The sequence below is a fragment of the Balaenoptera borealis genome, assembly GCF_965194805.1.
Source record: "Balaenoptera borealis genome assembly, chromosome: 3".
Classification (NCBI taxonomy): Eukaryota; Metazoa; Chordata; class Mammalia; order Artiodactyla; family Balaenopteridae; genus Balaenoptera; species Balaenoptera borealis.
Window position 1 is genome coordinate 37,246,982 of NC_138866.1, and position 21,999 is coordinate 37,268,980.

Consider the following 21,999-nt stretch of genomic DNA (forward strand, 5'->3'; position numbering starts at 1 on the left):
TAATTAAAAAGAGATATCAGAAAGAAAGTCTTTCGGGGATTTTTATCATACATGACACAAATAAATATAATGCACAGCATGGTGACTATAGTTAATAATGTTGTGCTGCATATTTGAAAGTTGCTAAGAGAGTAGATCTTAAAAGTCCAAAAAAGTCCTCATCACAAGAAAAAGAAATTCTGTAACTATGTATGGTGACAGATGTTCATTAGACTTATTGTGATCATTTCACAACCTACACAAATATTGAATTGTTATATTGCACACCTGAAACTAATATAATGTTGTATGTCTATTATACTTCAATTCTTTTAATAATAAATTAAAAATAAAAAAATTAGTGACTCAAAAGCTATGGCTTCTAAATAACATTCTAAGAATGTTACATAATACTGTCAATAATCTTTCAAGTACTTTAAAATACATAGTGACATAAATATTTTCAAAGACTTGCCATAGCCTTGTTTCTTCTACACTAGCTGACTTTACTCAGCTCCAAGATATGCAACAGAGGTGTAAAGTCTAGTGGCTAAGGAATTTTCAAAGTACATAACAAATATCGCCAAGAAACATTAAAAAAATACGGACAGTACTTATTTGCATAAAGGCACACGTAATTCATGGGACTGAAAGTTCACTCACTTTTAATATTACTACTATTCCTTTTTATTAGGGCAAAATAAGGATGTACATTTAAAAGAGGCCATACAAAAAGATGTAAAATAAGTGCAAACAATGCCAAGCAAATTATGGTTAACTATTTAATTTTCATTGCAAATAAAACACATGCACTCAGATTGAGAAACCGAAATACCAAGTTCCTTCCAGGTATTCCTTACTTTCCTAGGTAGCTGAGATAGCAATAAAGATATTGAAGTATACTGAAAGATTCTACAATTGGAAAAATACAGATACATGTCTATATTTTACCATAAGAGAGACAGAAAGCAATACAATTTGTGAATAAATGAGAGTGAGGTTCCCACAGTTACCACACCCAATCTTAATACCTTGCAATGAAAAATGGAGATCATCGATGCCCAAGGAAACCTGTTCGTCTTCGGTGGGAAGCACAGGACTAGATGCCATCCTTTGACTCAATGGAGATTATATCATGTTCATCTCAGTTAAAGAAGTGAACTAAAAATAGAAGGGATAAATGCTCATTAGTAACTCTGCAGCTCTGCATTTCCAGTAAACATGCATTGCCAGAAATCAACAGCAACCAGAAACTGCCCTCCAAAAGAATCACAGCTTTCTAGTGAGTGTTGCTTAGTTCATATGGAACAAAGTGACTACGCCTTCTTTTTTGAATCATAATCAAGATTTTGCCCTATGACCTATTCAGTCCCCTTAGAGTTGCAGGCAGAACTCCACAAGAGCTAGCATTGCAGATTCTATAATAGCGGTGAAAAGGAAAGCTACGCAATTATATTTTATAATTTGTCCAGAGGATGTAAAGCTGACACGAACTGATATCTTAGGTATTTGTGTGTATTATATTATTAGCCTCAAAATACAAGGATTTTCTTTAAAGCCTTTCATTTAACTTAGTTCCTTTTCTGCTCCATGATTGTTGCCATTTACTGGAAACAGTAAGAACTGGGTCTGCATAGTTTGCAAAGTGAAACTAAAAAAACTGTATCAAAAAGAATGTTTTCATGGGTTATCTATGATATTGAATTATTTTCCTAAGCCCTTATTTTTCCACCTACACATTTCTTTCTCTACCCCCACTTTGACTCTTAGGAATCCTTCCAGTAAGAGTAATTCTTACTGAGCAACTCTTTAAAAGTACTGCTTCGTGTATGTGTACGCCACTATTAGTATTCTGGGGGCTGAGAATAAATCATTGACTTCTCCCATACAGATGATGACTTCCTTAGCAAAATAAACTTAACCAAGTACATAAAAACATAAAACGTATCAGGGGACGGATAGAGGAATGGATAAATGTACAGACACGTGATCAACAAAGTACAGCAAAACGATAATGGCAGAACCTGTGTGTTGAATATGTGTGTTCACTGTTAAATCCTTTAACTTTGCGGTATATTAGAAATTCTTCATAATAAAATGTTGGGGGGGAGAGACAAAAAAATAAATAAACCTGAGGCCAAGAACTAGATACAATCAGTCATATCCAATAGACCACTTAAAAAAATGCAAAGGACAAAAATCATTAAACATCTAATGCTAGAGCCAGACTTCGAAAATCTTTCAATCCTGTCTTCCCACTCTGTTTATCATCCAAAACTCCTTTATCATCTCTCCCATGGATCACTGTTGTTAAAGATTTTACCTACCAAATAAACTATGTTTATTAATTAATATGTTTATCAATTTATAATTAATTTGTTTTATCTTCTGAAGTAAGATGAATCAGAGCCTGCCTGAGGTAACATTGTTCCTATACAGAGTTTATACAATTCTAATCAAAATAAAAAGCTTCTTGTTCGTTCAATGAGCCTGTGCAGCCTGCTGATTGATAAAGGTGCAAATGTCCTCAGTTGTTGGTGTACTAAAGACCTCCACTACCCATTCCCATGCTGAGAGCTCCTGAACTCAAAGTGAAGGCAAAGCACTTCTTCATGATGACGGGGAGAAAAACTGAATTCCAGAATTAATTTCCTAATGGCACCCACTATTCCATGCCCGGGCTATTAAATAAAAGGATAATAACGATAGTAGCAAACACTTATGTAGCACTTACTATATATAGGTACTGTTCTAAGCATGAGTTAGGTATCGTAATTATCCCATATTTGAAAAGACAAAACTGATATGCACAAATGACATATACCGTTGTCTAAGGACACATAGCTAATAAATGATGGAGCTAAGATTTGAACCCAGATGGTTTTGGTTTCAAGAGTCCATGCTCTTAGCCAATACAGGTTGGTACCTCATAGAGCCAGCTAGAGCTAGCTAAAACTTAGCCAGATTTTATTAATTCCTTCTTTTACTCATTTACTCAGAAAGCATTTATATATGCTATATGCTGCTCTCAAGGAATTCAATCTTCTGAGAATGACAGATAAACACATATTGAGTGAAATCTTCTAAGAAACGTATGTAGAAGGTGTTATGGAAGCAAAGGAGAAGGCATGTCCTATCGCTTGAATCTGGAGATAGATGTGATTAGAGGAGTGTACTTAATATAAAACAGCATCTCCCTCCAAATAGTCCTGTAAGCATTATTCGGGTAATGCCTTGAATTTAATAAGAATGTCTCTGAGGGCCACTCATTGCCATTCAATATTAAATAAATATAAGTTATCAAATGTAGGGGAAAGAACTTAAAATAAAAACAGAATAATATGCAACAAATTGATAACCAGAGAATCAAGAAATGTTCCTGTACTAGACTGGCATGTGGAATCCACTCTATTCTATATTAAAGTTGTAGAAAAAAAATTAGTATTTGTAAAAAAAAAAAAAAAAAATCTAGACCTTAAAATAACTTATGTGTCTCAGAGGTTTCTGTTTTTAACAGTGAAAATTTATTAACAAACAGGTCAGTAAAATATAATATTTTTTTATTAACTGAAGAATTTCCTAGAGCTTCTAAAAAATGTAAATCAAAAGTAAAACCAGGGAATTCCCTGGTGGTCTAGCAGTTAAGACTCCGGGCTTTCACTGCCAAGGGCCCAGGTTTGATCCGTGCTCTGGGAACTAAGATCCCGCAAGCTGTGCGCTGCAACCAAAAAACTAAAAAAAAAAAAAAAAAAAAAAAAAAGTAAAACCAAGCTATGAAGACTGAATCAATTGCAAGTGTTGGATTATTGATCCCAATACTGTCTTAGTACAATTATTTACCAAAACACGCTACAGAGGTCATGAGGATCTGACTGAAGACAACATATGATGACGTTTCCAACATAATTGTTTTTGGTGAGAAACAGTTGACATCTCCAGAGAGGAATTTACTTGCTAAATAGGGCTCATGAAAAACTGGAACACAGTAGAGAAGACAAGCTTTGAGAGACTTCTCAGGACCTTAACTGAGAAGCTAGAAAGAATATGAGCAAGGAAGGTATAAAGAGTAATGAGGCTTGGCCAGGTGCTCAGTGAGTCACTCACAAGGGTCTATCAACCAAAATCCTGAGGGCCATCCTATCATTTGCCCTCAGACTCCCCTGTGGGGAGCACGAGGGCTGCCTGCTCAGGTGGAATCACAGCACAGACAAGCCCTTCTTCCCAGGTGGTCCGCATCACCTTACTTTTCCTTTTCAAATAAAAGTTACATACAATTATGTAACATCAGGGTTCAGAATGAAAATAATAGATCATCTTCAGACACATACGAAAGATTAGGTAAAGAATTAATATAGTGGCATTAAAGATTCGAAGATCAAGTAGAATCATGTGGAACTGTGTTTTTAAAATCCATGTAAATTAATACACATGCTGTTATAAATGGCATAAGCTATTTTGATACGACTGTGGTTTGCTTATGCAATACATCTTAATATGCGTCTGGTTTCTCTAAAACCTCAAAACACTAGAATATTTCCCTTTTAAAAGAAATCTTGGCATATACTTTGGATTATTATGATTAGAATTTTTACAACTCAAAAGTGAAATTTGAATAGAGATCATTTCTAATGAATGGAATTTTTAGTGATTTTTATTTTCTTCCTTTTGCTTATCTGCATTTTTTAAATTTCAAATGATGAATGCCTATTTCTGCTGCAATAAGAAAAACATTTTTGCTTTTATTTTGGTGAAATGACAACAAATGGGGAATAAGGTATTATTTAGTTCAGGGTCAGTTCTCCAATCCATATGCTATGGAAACTGTATATCTATAGCTGTATAATGAGAAAAATACTCTCTTGACACAAATAAAATATTAGAAAACTTCTCTGGGTTTGTCAGAAATTTCTAGAAAGGACTCCTAAAAGCCTTTTCGGTAGTTCAAGAGGTCTCACTTTCTCATTAGTAGATAGTTTGTTAATGAGCCCTGCTTGCTGTTCTAACAGCACTGAAAAAAGCACTGTCAATGGGGAGAAAGGGACTTCTATGTCACCTTCAAAATTTGATCGGAAGGTGTATGTACCATAGCAGGACGTGTTAAACACATTTAGGTAGTTCTTTAACAGAGTGGTTTAAATGTTACCATTTTCCCTGGTGTAAATTCCCTGTTTTTTCTTCTGTTCTTCAGCTGTACCAGGTTATTTACGGTCGACCTAGGAATTCTAAAGGATCTCCCTTTTGTCTGTTAGGTTATAGAGCTTGTCCTCGCAACTGACAGTTGTTAACTCTGATCTGCCTCCAAGCTCACAGAAGAAAGCTGGTGACACACTTGCCATAATAAGCTTCTCCATCTTTTTCCCATTAACTTTTCCTAACTCTGTTATTACTTACCTTTTCATCATCATTTGACCAGAAGCAATTGGTGTAAATTCCCAGATCAATTGATTTTTAAGATCCACTCTTCTATCTCCTTTTAGGCAATTTATTTTTCTAATAATCACCACAAAATGCCAGAACAATCAATCCTAACTATTCACCACACTTTTGGAACACAAACACGTAGCAATTCTCTGGATATGACATTGCTGCACTTGCTACCTCACAACAAAGCAGTGTCACTCCCCAGCCAATTCCAACTGTACTGATAAACCACCCACTTCAACCATGACAACAGCATTCTAAGTAAATGTAACCACTTCCCTAAAAGAGCTTTCTGTTGGCCTTGACCAAGTCCCAAATGCTCTGAACTGCAGGGTCCACTGCTATAGAAAGGGATACATATCTTATAAGGATTTCAGTGAAGCACATGAAACTAAAAACTACAGTAGCAACGAACATTTATTGCGTGCTTACTATAGCAGATGTACTACAGTATATAAATTGTATTTACTATAATCTGTGAAATGAATTTATCAGGATTATCCCATTTCTTAATCAGCAGTAAAAATTAAAAGCTAATCACAATATTAAAACGTAGAGTAAAAAAAGTTAAGGATAAAAACGTCCAAAGCCACAAAACTGGATGTGTTAATAGATCAGAACAACTCTAGAAAGCATGCACTCAGGAAGTAATTATTTTTAATTTTCATCAGCTCATTTTAACCTAGAAATTCTGCCCCTGCACCCCACCCTCCAATTTTTAAAGCTCATAATACCCCCAGCAAAAGTTCCCTGCCTTCATTACTACCATGTCACCAGTCTCCCAAAAAACCTAGAGAGATCTTTAAGTTACAAGTACTGGCAATGGTTTGGGGGCTTTTCCCCATATATATCTCTTCATTCCTTTTGCCATCACCTCTGCCCGTGACCCCATTACTTTGTCCCTAAATTGCTACCAAAGATTCCTGGCTTTCCTATTAACTCTAGCTTCTCCACCCCTATCCTTAAAGAATCCCAGAGAGGTTTGGGATTGGTGGCAAGAATTACTACAGAAGTTGAGGATGAGACAGAGGTCTGAGTGTGCTGAAGATCAGGACCGATAGCAAGATTTTAGACAAGTATACACCTCAACAGGGGGACCCCCAGCCCTCACCAACCCCACCTTCTCCACGAGTGCTGGAGCCAGACGCATGCCCCGATCCCTTGCTCCACCCACAGGTGGGATTTCAGAGGATGCTTTTCTGGAGAAAGTAAAGCCCCTAGAAAAGACCTCTAGAGATTGATATTTGGGATTCCTCAATAGAAAAGTCAGTTCCATGCCAAATCACCCAGCTGTGAAATTCCACTGATTGGCTTTTTCATTCCTCACTCTTGAATATGACTGGACAGCCAAAGATTATGAGACATTTAAGGAGAGCCTCCAAGAATGAAAGGAAGAGATCAAAACAAACACAAAAGAGGAACCCTGAGGAACCAGCAAACATAGGAAAGGAAAGAAAAATTAAAAATGAAACTGATAATTGAAAATTTTCAGAAATGACGCCATAAGGTGAACTCTATTTTAAAGCTTATAAAAGGCTTCACCATATCAGTTACAAACAGAATCAACATTTCTTCCATTTTACACCTTCACATGACAATGCACTATATAACAAGAGATATATTTTAAAGTTTTGTTCTGCATGCTGCTAACACATTTCACTAGCTTTTTCTTTAACCATTGGATTTTTAACAATATCAAAGCAAAAAGTCATATTCTATTGGACAGAATTAATTTTGGAAAGCCCTTGTAAAATCAGACTTAGTCTTGTTTATAAATATCCATACCCACCATATGCTGAAATGGAAAGCAAAATGCAAGACAACTACCTTGGCAGGAATGAATGCTTAAAGATTTTAATCATAGCCCTCTGAACAAGCAAGCACTACCGTTTGCTCTATTTCCTCCAAAAGACAAAAGTCAATTCCATCCTCAGTGATACAATGGTAATACTACACAGAAACTCAGTATGAATTCACAATTCCACAGGAATCTGAAAATTACCAAGGCAATTTTCCTTTTGAGGATTACAAAGTCTACAGAGTTAGTAATAGTGAAATGGGCAGCCATAGCAGAGTTTTGAGTAGAGGAGAGATATAATTTGACTTATGTTTCAAAATTATCATTTGGACTGATGTGTGGGAATGACACATGGGACAAGGAATGAAGCAGGGAGACTAGTTAAAAGGTTATCACAGAATGGATGGACAGAGGGATAGACAGATGGGTAATTAATGAGAAAGCAAGCACGGTAAAATGTTAAGGGTGGAATCTAGGTGTTGAGAATACAGCTATTTGTGTAAAGTTCTTTCAACTTTGTTGTATATTTTACAATTTTCATAATAAAATGCTGGGAGGAAAAGGTTATTACAGTAAACCAGGTGATGATGGCTGGGACCAGGGCTGCAGAAGTAGAAGGAGTAAGTGGTCAGTGGCCAGGTTCTGAATATATGTCGGAGATGGTACCAACAAGGCTTCCTGACCGATTCGATGTCATATGTCATAGGAGAAAGAGAAGAATAAAAAATAACTCCTAAATTTTTGACGTAAGCAACAGGAAGGATGGAGAAGCCATGAATTGAGCCAGAGAAGGCTGCAGGTGGAGCAGGTCTGAGGGCAAAGCAGGAGTCCAGGTTTGACATTTCAGATGTACATCAGACATCAGTTCTGAAGCCAGGTAACTTGTGCATACTCCACTTTTTTTCAAAGTAAATGCTTCATGTCCCGTGGGAAACTAAGCCAACAGGATCAAGTCAGAACCAGGAAGATGGAGTTTGGCAAGGCAATAAGATAGGAACAGGGCACTATGAAAAAATATTTAAGTGCTGTATTTTTAAAGATCAATAAAAGAGCTAGAAAATAAAATAAGGACAGCTCCCATAAACAAAAGGGAGAAAAACAGAAAAGAAATATAAAACTTAAAGGCCAATCCAGTGGATCTAACATCCAAATGAGAAAACAGAGGGAGAAAATTATCAAAGAATTAATACAAGAAGATTTTCTAGAGCTGAAGGACAAACATAAGAGCACAATGAGTGCCCAATACCCTCGGTAAAACACATGGTTACAAAATTTCAGAATAGCAAGAATAAAGAATCTCCCAGAGGAAAAAAACCAAACCACACACCAAGGAACAAGAATTAGAATAGCATCAGACTTCTGTATTAGCCATATTGGACAACAGAAGACAGCGAGGAATATCTTAAAAGTTCCGGGAAAACAACATAAGAGCTAAAACTATAAAACTCTTAGAAAAAAACATAGGACAAAAGCTTCATGACATTGGATTTGGCAATGATTTCTTGGATATAACTCCAAAAGCACAAGCAACAAAAGAAAAAATAAATTGAACTACAATAAAATTTAAAACTTCTTTTCATCAAAGGACACATTCAACAGAGTGAAAGGCAGCCCATGGAGTGGGAGAAAATATTTACAAATAATGTATCTGATAAGAAGTTAATATCCATAATACATAAAGAACTCCCACAATTCAACAACAACAAAATAAACAACCCAGTTAAAAATGGGCACAGGACTTGAGCTCAATACCATTAATCAGAATGGAAATGCAAATCGAAACTACAGTGAGATACTACCGCAAACCCATTAAGATGGTTACTATCAAAAAAACCCAGAAAATAATGTAGAGAAATTGGAAAACTTTCACACCATTGGCAGGAAAGTAAAAATGGTACAGCTGCTATGGAAAACACTATGGCAGTTCTTTAAAAATTAAAAATAGAATTACCATATGATGATCCAGCAATTCCACTTCTGCATACATACACAAAAGAATTGAAAGCAGAGTCTCAAAGAGATTATTATATACCCATATTCATAGCAGTATATAATTCACATTATATATCCATATTCACAATAGCCAAACGGTGGAAGCAACCCGAGTGTTCATCCATGGATGAATGGATAAACAAAATGTGGCATGTATATACAACAGAATATTATTCAGCTTTAAGAAAGAAGGAAATTCTGACACATAGTACAACATGGCTGCAACTTGAGGACACCATGCTTAGTGAAATAAGACAGTCACAAAAAGACAAATATTGATGAGTCCACTTACATGAGGTACCTACAGTATTCATATTCATAGATACATAAATAGAATGGTGGTTGCCAGGGGTGAGGGAGGGTGTGGGACATTAATTGTTTTAATTAACTTTGAATTAAATTAACCCATTGTTTAATGAGTATAGAGTTCAGTTTTGCAAGACAAAAAGAGTTCTGGAGATGGACGGTGGTAATGGTTGTTACACAACAATGTGAATGTACTTAATACCACCAAACTTTACACTTAAAAATAGTTAAATTGGTAAATTTTATGTTATGTGTATTACTACAATTTTTTAAAAATGAGATGGAAAATTATTTTCAACCTATAGTCTATATCCACCTAAAGTATTAATCAAGTGTTCGGGTAGAAAATAGTCATTTCTTGACATGCAAGTCTTCAAAAACTTTATGTCCTATGCTCTCACTCTCAGAAAGCTACTGGAAAAGTTACTCCAAAAAAATAAGACAGTAAAACAAGAAAGAGGATGGGAAGTATTCCAACAAAATTGAAAACTAAACTAAACATGAGAAAAACGGGGACTAGACATTGAACACAGGAAAACGGAAGGAGAAATTGCCAGGATGATCGCCATGCAGTGGGTCGGAGCAGGAAAAAGTAGGGCTCTGGGAGAGAGGTCCAGGGTGGGAGCTGCAGGGAGGATGACATAGAAAGAGGGGATGTGAAAACAGGAAGAGGTGAACAGATAGAATGAAGGAGCACACAGACTGGTGTCTGAGGGAAACTGAAGAACCATCACAGTGAGACTACTTTGGATGTTAAGCTAGAAGAACTGGAGGCTGATGTCAGAGGGTATTTGAATTAGTGATTTTGAAGATGGTGTAGCTCCCGGCAAGACAAAGTTCCAATTTGGGGGTCTGAGAAACTTAAAAAAAAAAACCAAAAAACTCCTACCTCCATTCATTCCACAAAGAATTTGTGATTTGCACGTGTTCACCATTCTTCTAAGTGGAAATGCTGAGAAGTTTGGGAGAGAAGGATCGAGGGAGCTCTCATCAGATGACCTCATTTTTCTCAGGAAAATAAGAAGTCAGATCATCTCTTAGGTGTGAGGGAGCTAGGGTAGGGTAGGGTCCTTGAGAAATGAAAGGTTCTTGGAACAGGTCCTAGTCGAGAACCTGAGCAAACCAAGCAGAAAGGAGTTGGAGTTTTTCTCATGTTTAGTTTAGTTTTCAATTTTGTTGGAATACTTCCCATCCTCTTTCTTGTTTTACTGTCTTATTTTTTTGGAGTAACTTTTCCAGTAGCTTTCTAAGAGTGAGAGCATAGGACATAAATTTTTTGGAGACTTGCATGTCAAGAAATGACTATTTTCTACCCGGACACTTGATTAATACTTTAGGTGGATACAGACTATAGGTTGAAAATAATTTTCTATCTCATTTTTAAAAAATTGTAGAAATACACATAACATAAAATTTACCAATTTACCAAGGAGTTGGAAGGCACTGAAGGTACACAAAGACTGGATCAGCACTGGCTGCAAATGCTGACCCAAACAGCATTTTGGGTGCAAGGATCTCCCAGGAGGACCCAGGATGTGACTGATGCTCAGGTAGGAGTAGCAACAGCTGGTGACTTAATAAATTTCTGCCAACTAAAAAATGTTCTAAAATTGCTCATGGACACAAGGACTTATGTTCAAGAATGTTCATGGAAGAACTATATGTAGCAGAAAAATTGGAAACAGTCGAATCCCATCAGTAGGAGAATGGATAAACTGTAGTTGAGTCATACGAGGGAAGACTATTCCACAGCTAAAATGAATGACCAGTATCAGCAAGGTTAAATACCAAAACTAAAATGTTTAGGGGTGGAGGGCAGAGCAAGTCCAAAAGGACTGATACACTATGAAGTCATTTATGTACTTTATGTAAATTTTAAACACACACATACATATATGGTAAAAGAACAGAAACACGCTTGGGAGTGATACCCACAACTTCAGGGTAGAGGGCAAAGGAGTGGGAGGGCGGGACTTCAGCTCTATAGCTAATGTTTCATTCTTCTAAAAAGTTAACATCTAGGACTTCCCTGGTGGCACAGTGGTTAAGAATCCACCTGCCAATGCAGGGGACACGGGTTCGAGCCCTGGTCTGGGAAGATTCCACATGCCACGGAGCAACTAAGCCCATGCACCACAACTACTGAGCCTGCGCTCTAGAGCCCGTGAGCCACAACTACTGAAGCCCACGTGCCTAGAGCCCGTGCTCTGCAACGAGAAGCCACCACAATGAGAAGCCCACGCACTGCAACGAAGAGTAGCCCCCGCTCACCGCAACTAGAGAAAGCCCGTGTGCAGCAATGAAGACCCAATGCAGCCAAAAATAAATTAATTTTTTTAAAAAGTTAACATCTAAGTAGGATTACATTACAGATGTTAGAAATAGTCATCCTTTTTTTCCAGACCAAACTTTTAATTATTTTATTGAACAATACATTAAATGATTCTCTAAAACAGGTATCTTAACTGATTTCCTCTTCCCAGATGATTTTACACTTGCAGATTTTAAGCTATTTTACCATCTGTTGACCCATTATGAATCAAAAGTTATTAATAAAGTTTATGGTAAGTGGCAAATATGATATTTAACACAACATCATTAAGAAATTCCATTCTTAACATTTTTAAATTGTAATAGAATTCTACTTAGGTTAGAGAGGAGAGATGAAATGGTTGAAAGAGCCCTAGACTTAAGAGTCGGAAAAAAAAAAAAAAAAAGAGTCGGAAGAATCTGGCCTTGGTCCCAGCTCTGCCACTGACCTCAAAGCCTTGGATAATCATCAGCCTCTGTAAGGTCCCGTTTCTTCATCTGTGAAATGATTTTGTCTGAGCCAACTCACACTTTCGGGTTCTTGCCAAAGAATCTAACCCGAAGTTCTCTGCTGTGCATTTAAAAACCCTGGATTACAAGAAATAATATTCCTGGAGGAACGCCTGAAAGACTAAACGTCCACCCATTCCTGGATGTGGTCTTTGGATTCTGTCCAGCCATCAGGGAGCTGTGAACCTGAACGGCATTGTTTTATCCCCCTAGAGAACTGCTTTTATTAAAACGTATTCTGGCATAATCCCATAAACCTTACCAAGCAGGATATTATAGGAAGCAGTCAAGAGAGACCTACCATTGTACTTCTTACACAGGAGTTCAGGAAGACAGTCTGTAAGCCACATAGTGTTCCTTTCATGAGAACAAGCTGTGGAAAATTCTCAGGTCTCAGTACCAAGAAAAACTGTGATCCTGAGCATTTATTCTTTTAATCTAATGACCATGTTATTTTTATAAACAAAGTTTCCCTCTCTTTATTTTGGCTGGCATAGCCTGGATCTAGCAACTACAAATGACTTTATGGAAAACAAGGTGCTATCCCACTGGCTTTATGCACCTACTCTTATTTTTCCTTCGTTGCAATATCCTCATCTATTTTTCTATTCAACTGAATTTTATGTTTCTATGCAAACTAACTCAAAATTTCTCTACAATAAAGGAGGGTACAAATAAGTGAGTTAAACAAACTCGGACTTTCTGTAGCACAAGATGAGATAACATGTAGCATGCTGAAAATTACAAAATGAGATACAAATGCAAGTTGTTCTCCATTGGTGAGAAAGAAAAATTTATTAGTGGAAGATGAAATTTATGTGTTTTCAGTAAGTGAGATCTTTTTAATATTTTTCCATGTCAAGTCACTTGAAGACATCCAGATTCCAGTTCTAAGCTCTAGGAAGAGATTTAATTTGTAGACAACACGGTGAAGCATCCCTAAAACACTATGAATGACTTTGTGACTTACTCTATCATTTCTGCCAGGTTCTGTTTGTTCCTGTCCCATCTTCTTGAACTAAGCACATGTCCCCTGTAGCCTCATTCCCATGGAGACCCTGAATCAATGGGGAGTCTTGCCTGGAAGCAATGGATTAACAATGCCTCTAGTGGGAGGTGGAACAGGGAGAGGGTGGGCGAGGAAGTACTAAAGGGCATAAATTGGCTTGCTATTATTCATAAGAAAAATATATTCCTAAGAATTCTTTGCACTCAAGAATATATTTTTTCAATGATTATACTCTTGGTGAATATATTCTTACTCTGCCTCTCCCCCATGTCCCCACTCCCTGCCCATCAATCTCCTCTCTCTTGAAGATCAGCAGACCAGGCTCTGCGGGGTGTTTTTCTCTCTCCCTGTCCAAGTCCCCTCCCATTACAACAGGGCAAACAAAAACTGAAGGTTCCATAAAATGCCAGCATATAAAAATGAAAACAGGACACCTTAAACATCACCTACATCTTCAAAAAGCTGTTAAAACCATTGTATATGAATTGTTTACATTTTCCAAACAGTGAAAAGAAACAAGCAATTAGGTAGGTCTGCTTGCCATTCAGGAAACTGGCTTTAGGTGGATTGGCCTTCTTCCCCAAGAAGTAGCTGTGTGACTAACAGATCACTTACTCTGGTCCTGACTCCAGGAATAACTTCCGCCCTGCGCCCAGCCAGACCAGCTAGGGCCCTGACTCCCATCGATCACCTAGTTCTTGTTAGCCTCTTCCCAGCATTTCACGCTGGAGTAAAATGCAAGCATCCTGGCATCACAGTAGAGGCTGGAGGTCCTGAATGTCAACTTGAAATGCCTGCCAACATGGAAAAACCCAGTCCTCACAAGTTCCACCACTGAGCCTACCTGTTCTTTTGGAGCAGATCCTTTGGCCCTGGGTCTTCTCTGGATTGCGAGCTCTGAGAAGGGACTATGTTTGGTTCACTGTTGTATCTTTATCATCTAGCACAGTATGTGGCACAGAGTAGGTACATAATAAATGTTTGAGGAAAGAGTAAAAGAGTGAACAAATGAACAAACTGGAGCAAAGTTATGGAGGACACTGTTTCTACAACTCTCAGCTCCCCTGTGGGAAGCCCTCCATTAAATTTTATTTTTTCTTTTTTTTAACCATTTAATGCTAAGAAAATACTTCATTTCCTTGGAGACAGTTTGGGTTTTTTTGTGGTTGTTTCTATATTATTTCTGTTCTTGTTTTCCTTTCTGAAAATAAGAACCATATAATCAGTGTTCCTTTTTTCACCTTGGATGTCCAGAAACAGAGAGTTAACTCTGAGGTCAAATCGTAGCAATTACGTCAGTCAAAGTTATGTCTGTTTTTCCCTGGCCTTTGTCTCGTTTTTTGTTTTTACTTTTTGTTGACATATAATACTTTTCTTATACATATTTGTTGCAGTCATCTTAAATCCTTTGTGAATAAAGTAAGGAATGAACAAATTAAAAAACTAAATAACCAAATAAGCAAGCAAACCACAACTCAGAAAGTATATATATATATATATATATACATACACATACTTTTTTTTTTTTTTTCTGGCTGCATTGGGTCTTTGTTGCTGAACGTGGGCTTTCTCCAGCTTCAGCGAGCAGGAGCTACTCTTCATTGCGGTGAGTGGGCTTCTCATTGCAGTGACTTCTCTTGTTGCGGAGCACGGGCTCTAGGCGCTCAGGCTTCAGTAGTTGTGGCACGTGGGCTCAGTAGTTGCGGCTCGTGGGCTCTAGAGCACAGGCTCAGTAGTTGTGGCACACGGGCTTGCTCCACGACATGTGGGATCTTCCTGGACCAGGGATCAAACCTGTGTCCCCTGCATTGGCATTCTTAACCATTGTGCCACCAGGGAAGTCCCAGAAAGTATATTTAACAAGGATGCTTTTTTCTTTTTTTTCTGCAAAACACCTGAAATTTTACTCATGGTACAAAAGTATTTAATAAGCGCTACATTGGTACAGAAAAACACACAGCCTACAGCTAGCTCATCCTTTAAAACCAGAACAGTCAAGTGAAAAGTCAGTAGAGATTCTTATTTTTACTTGAAAAATAAAAATATAAACAACAACAAAAAAACAACTAAGGTACACACTGGGAATTGAACTACTATAGTTTTTCTTTCTAGAGATGTGACATCCATGTTTTCTGGTCAGTAATGTTCTATCAAACATTGTAGTAAACCAGTGTACTAAATCCAAGCAGACAGATGACCAGTAAAGCTGTTTGCTATCTCCTACTGAGCTAGACCAGTGGAACACTATCTTGGTAGGATTATTTTGACAGCAAGAAGGAAGTGCAGAGCCCCTACCCCAACAGAAAACTTAAGGAGCTGTTTTACATAGAAAGGGTTTTAAGAAAACCTGCACAAACACTAACATATTCTAAGAAAAGGAAACCTTTTAGACTACTTCCAGCATACATTCATTGGTGCCCAGTAAAATAGGAACACCAACACAGAAAGCATTTTTGCTTTCATAGCACCAACAGCTAAAAAGCACACAGCATACAATACTTTGATCTTGAAGTGAGTAATCACGGAAGTTCCAAGATTATGTCCACTAGGTTAGCCTGAGTATTCATCTATAAAAATATGTTTTCAAAAACACATAAACGAGAGTTATAGAAACAATGGGACTACATCGGGACCAGTAGAAGACAGTGAAGTGATACAAGGACTGTACATGTAAGAGTAGGAATTGATTTTCACAAGTACCTTTTAGGTAAAGAACAACTCTCTAAATTGATTCCAACAGCCAAGACTAGCTGTGATAGTAGGAGTTTCAGAAATCTTGGGATGGGCAGCTAGCTTGAGTTAAACCCTAGATAAACACTCCCAGTCAAAAAGCCCATTGAGGCTGCAGGACTGAAACTCTGACCCATATAAAAAGCTGTGAGTGCACAAAAAGCCTGGTGGGACATGCAAGGCCTGCTGGGCCAAGAGAGTTGGTGATGGTGGGTTCTTCCAACATGGACACACCAACATGTATGCTGGGGAAGTGCCCCCTGGGTGGAATGCTGGACTTGGGCTTGATGCAGGAGCCAGACTCAGACGCTCCTGAGAGAGGTGTCTACTCAGGGAGGAGTACTAGGGTTACTGAAGACAAGAACGTCCCAGGAAGGTCAGGTAATTTTCTTCTGACCCATCAATACTTAACATTAACGAAGAGTTGCATAACAGAATCAGTCATTCCAAGATGTATTCTTCTGACATCATTAGCCAAGCCTCTCCCAGTCTACTGGGCTGGTGATGTCTAGAAAGATCCCATTACCTGGAAGTGGGACCTAGGGCCGCAGATGTTCTGGGAAGCTGTCATAGAAGATGATTTGCACAATTAAGTCACCACTAAACCGCTGCTTAAGCCCAGTCCCTGGTCTTCTTTTTCTGCTCGACAGTCCAGAAACATTTCTTTGAAAGCCAGAAAATCTGTAAACGTGAGCAGCACGTCGAAAATGTCACTGGCCACTTCATCTTTATGGTGCTGTAGAGTGTACTGAAAGCCGCCATGTTAAATCCAGGAATCCGCTCCAACAGCTGTTCTATATACTTTTCAACCAAAGAAATATATTCATTAAAAATAGGTGCGTAGGTGAGCTTATTCTCTTCTGTGTCTTCAAACTCCTGGTAGTACTTGTCCAAGAAATTCCTCTGTAATAACTGGAACTCATCAGCCATGATAATGTCCTCTAAATATCCAACCACAGCATCAAATTCTGCATCAGAGGCGGAAGAGATGGACAGCGCGAAGCTCTCTTCCTCTAGGGCGTCCATCGCCGCCGCTGCTTCCACAGCGCGGGGGAGCGGGCCCGCCGGCCTTCTACCCCGCCCGAGGAACGGGCGCAGCCTCCGCTCTGCTCCGCAGAGCCCCAACCTTCATCGGGAAGGCCTCGCAGCCGAGGCCTCAGCCGGCTCACGGCCCAGCTGGGTAGCGCCTGCGCACGACGCCCCGGCCTCAGGCTCCCGGGCTGCTGCCACACGCCGGCCGGGTCTCCAAGCCCTGCCAGGCCTCCGACAAGGATGCTTTTTAATACACACACATATAAAAATAAAAATAATTTTGAAATTCAGGTGTTCCCGAGTCACAGGGTATTTTTAAAATGTTACAATTTCCTCTTTGATATCTCCATTTGAACTGTTCCCCTTCCTTCCACTTTTTTTTAAAAATAAATTTATTTATTTTATTTATTTATTTTTGGCTGTTTTGGGTCTTCGCTGCTGTGCACGGGCTTTCTCTAGTTGCGGCGAGTGGGCGCTACCCTTCGTTGCAGTGCACGGGCTTCTCAGTGTGGTGGCTTCTCATTGCGGAGCATGGGCTCTAGGCGCCCGGGCTTCAGTAGTTGCGGCACTCGGGCTCAGTAGTTGTGGTATGCGGGCTCAGTAGTTGTGGCTCACGGGCTTAGTTGCTCCGCGGCATGTGGGATCTTCCCGCACAAGGGGTCAAAACCCACGTCCCCTCCATTGGCAGGCGGATTCTCAACGACTGCACCACCAGGGAAGCCCCTCCTTCCACTTTTGACAAGATTTTTTTTCTCCCCAAATGGCCAGAATCCTTGGCCACAAAAAAACTGAATTGCCCTCAAATGTCTTCCTAGACGTATTTTAAGGTAAAATGCCTACTTCTATTTGTAATGATTTTTTATCTTGGATTTTTAAGGCTTCAGAGGAATTGTGGTCCCAAACTATTCTGGAGGAAAGACGGAATGGAGAAGATGGGGGAATTCTATTAAATTTACAAAGCTGAACTAGTCCTACTGAGTTGTGGCCAAAATGGTTGCATATTCACCGGCAAAATTCTGAAATGACTGAAACGTTTGGGAAAATATGTGCAGGATCTCACTGTGATTATAACAGTATTTTTGTCAAGTGTTTCAAGTAACATAACTGTACGTGCGTTTTTACACATTTCTGTTGGGTAGCATTTCCCCACTGATGAAAGATTTGTTGTCTTCAAAATTCCAAACACTGGTATCTCCAAGATATTTAAAATAAATATTTCTAAATTTGAAATGTTTGTGAGCAAATAAAACAGCCAGAAATATGTTGGCTGTTAAAATGAGAAGTTTGTTTCTGAAATATATTATTTATTTAGAAAAATATTTACCAATTTTAGTGGCAGCTGCAGAAATGTTTTCACACTCAGAAATTAGTTTGCTATTAAAAATGGGAAAAGGAAGACTGATTTGCTTTTCCCATTTGGCCTGCACTACTACGACCAACCCAAAATACACACATCTTTATCAACAGATGCACCAGCTGCTGCTTGGCCAGGTACCCATTCTTTCTCTTTAACTGTGTTCTTGCAGAGGAAATTAACAAAATTAACCTTTTTCAGATAAGGGTCCATTTTGTCTTATAATGACCAAGTCCCACTACAGCCCTCAATCACACATATATGATTGCTAAGTTTCTTGCTTAACTTAGAAGTTTTCTGACCCAATTTTATTCTACTACTCAAGCTTAAGATAAATATTATACAAACATGAACTAAATTCATGTAGAGTTGGGCGTTCTACATGAGACCATATTAATTCATTCAGTTAACAAATATCCACTGAGTGCTTACTACTTGCCAGGCACTGGCACTGTATCAGTTACTAAGGATGTAAAGGTGAGTAAGTGGGAAAGGTTTTCCAGACAAGAACAGTGTGCTCAGGATGCATAACTGACAGCAGTCACTAATTGCCTGGGGGAATCTAAAAAAGCAAGGCTTGTCCTAACAGGCTTAATGGAAAAGGAGCAGTTTTTACCTTCGCGCCCTCAAGATTTTCCTGGTAAAGCAGGTAGGACCTGGCAAATGTAGATTGGTGGATGAGGAAGCTGACCAGGACAAGTGAATCTAGTCAAATTACAAATCATTAATAAGTGCAAAAATAAGTTTGTTCCTCCAACCCACCACCACAACAGAGCCAAGGGTTAAGAAATGGATTAAATGGAAGAAAATATTTGCAAACAATGCAACCAACAAGGGATCAATCTCCAAAATATACAAACAACTCATACAACTCAACAACAACAACAACAAAAAACCCAATAGAAAAATGGGCAGAAGACCTAAATAGACATCTCTCCAAAGAAGACATACAGATGGCCAAAAAACACATGAAAAGATGCTCAACATCGCTAATTATTAGAGAAATGCAAATCAAAATCACAATGAGGTATCACCTCACACCAGTCAGAATGGCCATCATCAAAAAGTCTACAAACGATAAATGCTGGAGAGGGTGTGGAGAAAAGGGAACCCTCTTGCACTGTTGGTGGGAATGTAAATTGGTACAGCCACTATGGAGAACAGTACGGAGGTTCCTTCAGAAACTAAAAATAGAGCTACCATATGACCCAACAATCCCACTCCTGGGCATATATCTGGAGAAAACCACAATTCGAAAAGATACACGCACCCCAATGTTCATTGCAGCACTATTTACAATAGCCAAGACATGGAAGCAAGCTAAATGTCCATCGACAGAGGAATGGATAAAGAATATGTGATACACATATACAATGTAATATTACTTAGCCATAAAAAAAGAATGAATTAATGCCATTTGCAGCAATACAGATGGACCTAGAGATTATCATACTAAATGAAGTAAATCAGACAAACATCAAATGATATCACTTATATGCGGAGTCAAAAAAAAAATGATACAAATGAATTTATTTCCAAAACAGAAAGAGACTCACAAATTTAGAAAACAAATTTATGGTTACCAAAGGGGAAAGGTGGGGGTGAGTAACAGATTAGGAGGTTGGGATTAACATATACACACTACTATATATAAAATAGATAAAAACAAGCACTTACATACAGCACAGGGAAATCTACTCAGTATTCTGTAATAACCTATATGGGAAAAGAATCTGAAAAAGAATAGATATACATATATGTATAAATGAATCACTTTGCTGTACACCTGGAACTAACACAACATTGTAAATCAACTATACTCCAATATAAAATAAAAGTTAAAAAAGTAAAAAATAAAAAGAATGTGGTTATAATTACTAAAAAAAGAAGAAATGGATTCAAGTATTTTTAGGGGGTGAAAAAAATCTTTGAAATCTCAATTATGTATACCGGATAAAAAGTCAAACTATAGTTCAAATTTATTTTCTACAAAATGTAATATACAATTCATTTACTTTTACGAGGGTTTTTTGGTACTATAAATGTGTGTATTAAAGTAACTTTTTAATGTTACAGAAAACTAAAAAATGATGAAAATCTATCCACAGCCCCACCATCCAAATACCACCACTCCTGATAGTTTGGTGAATTTTTAGACTACTTTTATCTCTAACATAGGTTTTTTAATTTTGTTTTTATAGTGTTGTAATTATATCACAAAATTTTTCTTGATTCTGCTAAATATTAAGCATCAGTATTTCCATGTTATTAGTCTCCATAAACATCATTTTAATGCCTACATTGTATTTTTTAAATAAATTTATTTATTTATTTTTGGCTGTGTTGGGTCTTTGTTACTGCGTGCGGCTTTCTCTACTTGTGGTGAGCGGGGGCTACTCTTCCTTGCAGTGCGCGGGCTCCTCATTGCCGTGGCTTCTCGTTGCAGAGCACAGGCTCTAGGAGCACGGGTTTCAGTAGTTGTGGCACGCGGGCTCAGTAGTTGTGGCTCGTAGGCTCTAGAGCGCAGGCTCAGTAGTTGTGGCATACAGGCTTAGTTGCTCCATGGCATGTGGGTTCTTCCTGGACCAGGGCTTGAACCCATGTCCCCTGCGCTGGCAGGTGGATTCTTAACCACTGCACCATCAGGGAAGTCCCACCTACATTTTATTTTGATGGTACATAAAAATTTGAATCAGAAAAGAACAGCAAGGATTAATCTCCTAAAACTTCTCAAGACCAGGAAAAAAAAAAATGTTCTCTAATTGTTTAGCCTTCATTCATTTATTATTAGCCAGTAATTTACCCAGAACATATTAATGTACAGCTTGTATGCTTCAGGCACTACGCTGGGTGGTTAGCAAGATAATCAATCCTCAGAAAAATGGTCTCCAAGACAAGAGGGATACATAATCCCTCACTTTATTTGATTCCTGCCATTGTTACCACTGTGCTTCAGCTCTGTTCTGTGCAGATTAAATCAAATAATTAAGTGAGTTATACTATGAGACTAATTTCCAGGAGGACAGGAATGGTGAATGGGCCGCAATAACAAGGATCATCTGAGCTAGAACAGAAGCAAGCCTGACCTCAAGATCCCTGCCCATGGTGAGAGAAGGACCAACACACATGAGCGCTGGATGGCTATCAAGCAAAGGACAATGCTTCCCATGCAGGCTTGGAATACCCTGGCTGCACTAAGTCTAATCTGGGAAGCTGAATGGTCTTTGAGGAGGCAATGCCACGTCGCAGAATTATTCCTAGACTAGTGGTTAACAGACCTGAGTTCTGGTTCTCATTCTGGCCCAAGCACAGATAATTTACATATCTGAACCATAATTTTCCCATCCATAACGTAAGACATTCTCTAAGAGCCCTTCCAGCTAAATAAATCTGTGATTTTCTGAGGCTATAAAAAGCAGGACTCAACAGTCCACAGAAGTACCAAACCCAGCCATCTTACCACTTTTAAAGCATTATTTCAAACAACAAGAATGAAGAAAAAACAGTTCCTTGCTGCTCTAGAAGTTACATAACCTTCCAGTTCAATTACTGAGCTAT

The 21,999-nt window shown here is 38.4% G+C and overlaps 1 protein-coding gene and 1 pseudogene across 22 annotated transcripts in view; both read right to left on the minus strand.

Moving 5' to 3' along the window:
• SYNE2 (spectrin repeat containing nuclear envelope protein 2) overlaps positions 1-21,999 on the minus strand; it is a 313,751-nt gene that overhangs the window by 262,721 nt on the left and 29,031 nt on the right. For all 21 annotated transcript variants that reach the window (XM_082386394.1, XM_082386392.1, XM_082386388.1 and 18 more), the window contains exon 2: positions 1,011-1,140. In XM_082386394.1, coding sequence (XP_082242520.1) covers positions 1,011-1,089 — 79 coding nt within the window. In that variant the 5' untranslated portion in view covers positions 1,090-1,140. The remainder of the gene's footprint in view (positions 1-1,010; positions 1,141-21,999) is intronic.
• The window catches only part of LOC309626179 (ADP-ribosylation factor-like protein 2-binding protein pseudogene), a 36,522-nt pseudogene continuing 28,993 nt past the window's right edge, over positions 14,471-21,999 (minus strand). The window contains exon 2 of the transcript XR_014249421.1: positions 14,471-21,098. The product of XR_014249421.1 is annotated as an ADP-ribosylation factor-like protein 2-binding protein pseudogene (transcript). The remainder of the gene's footprint in view (positions 21,099-21,999) is intronic.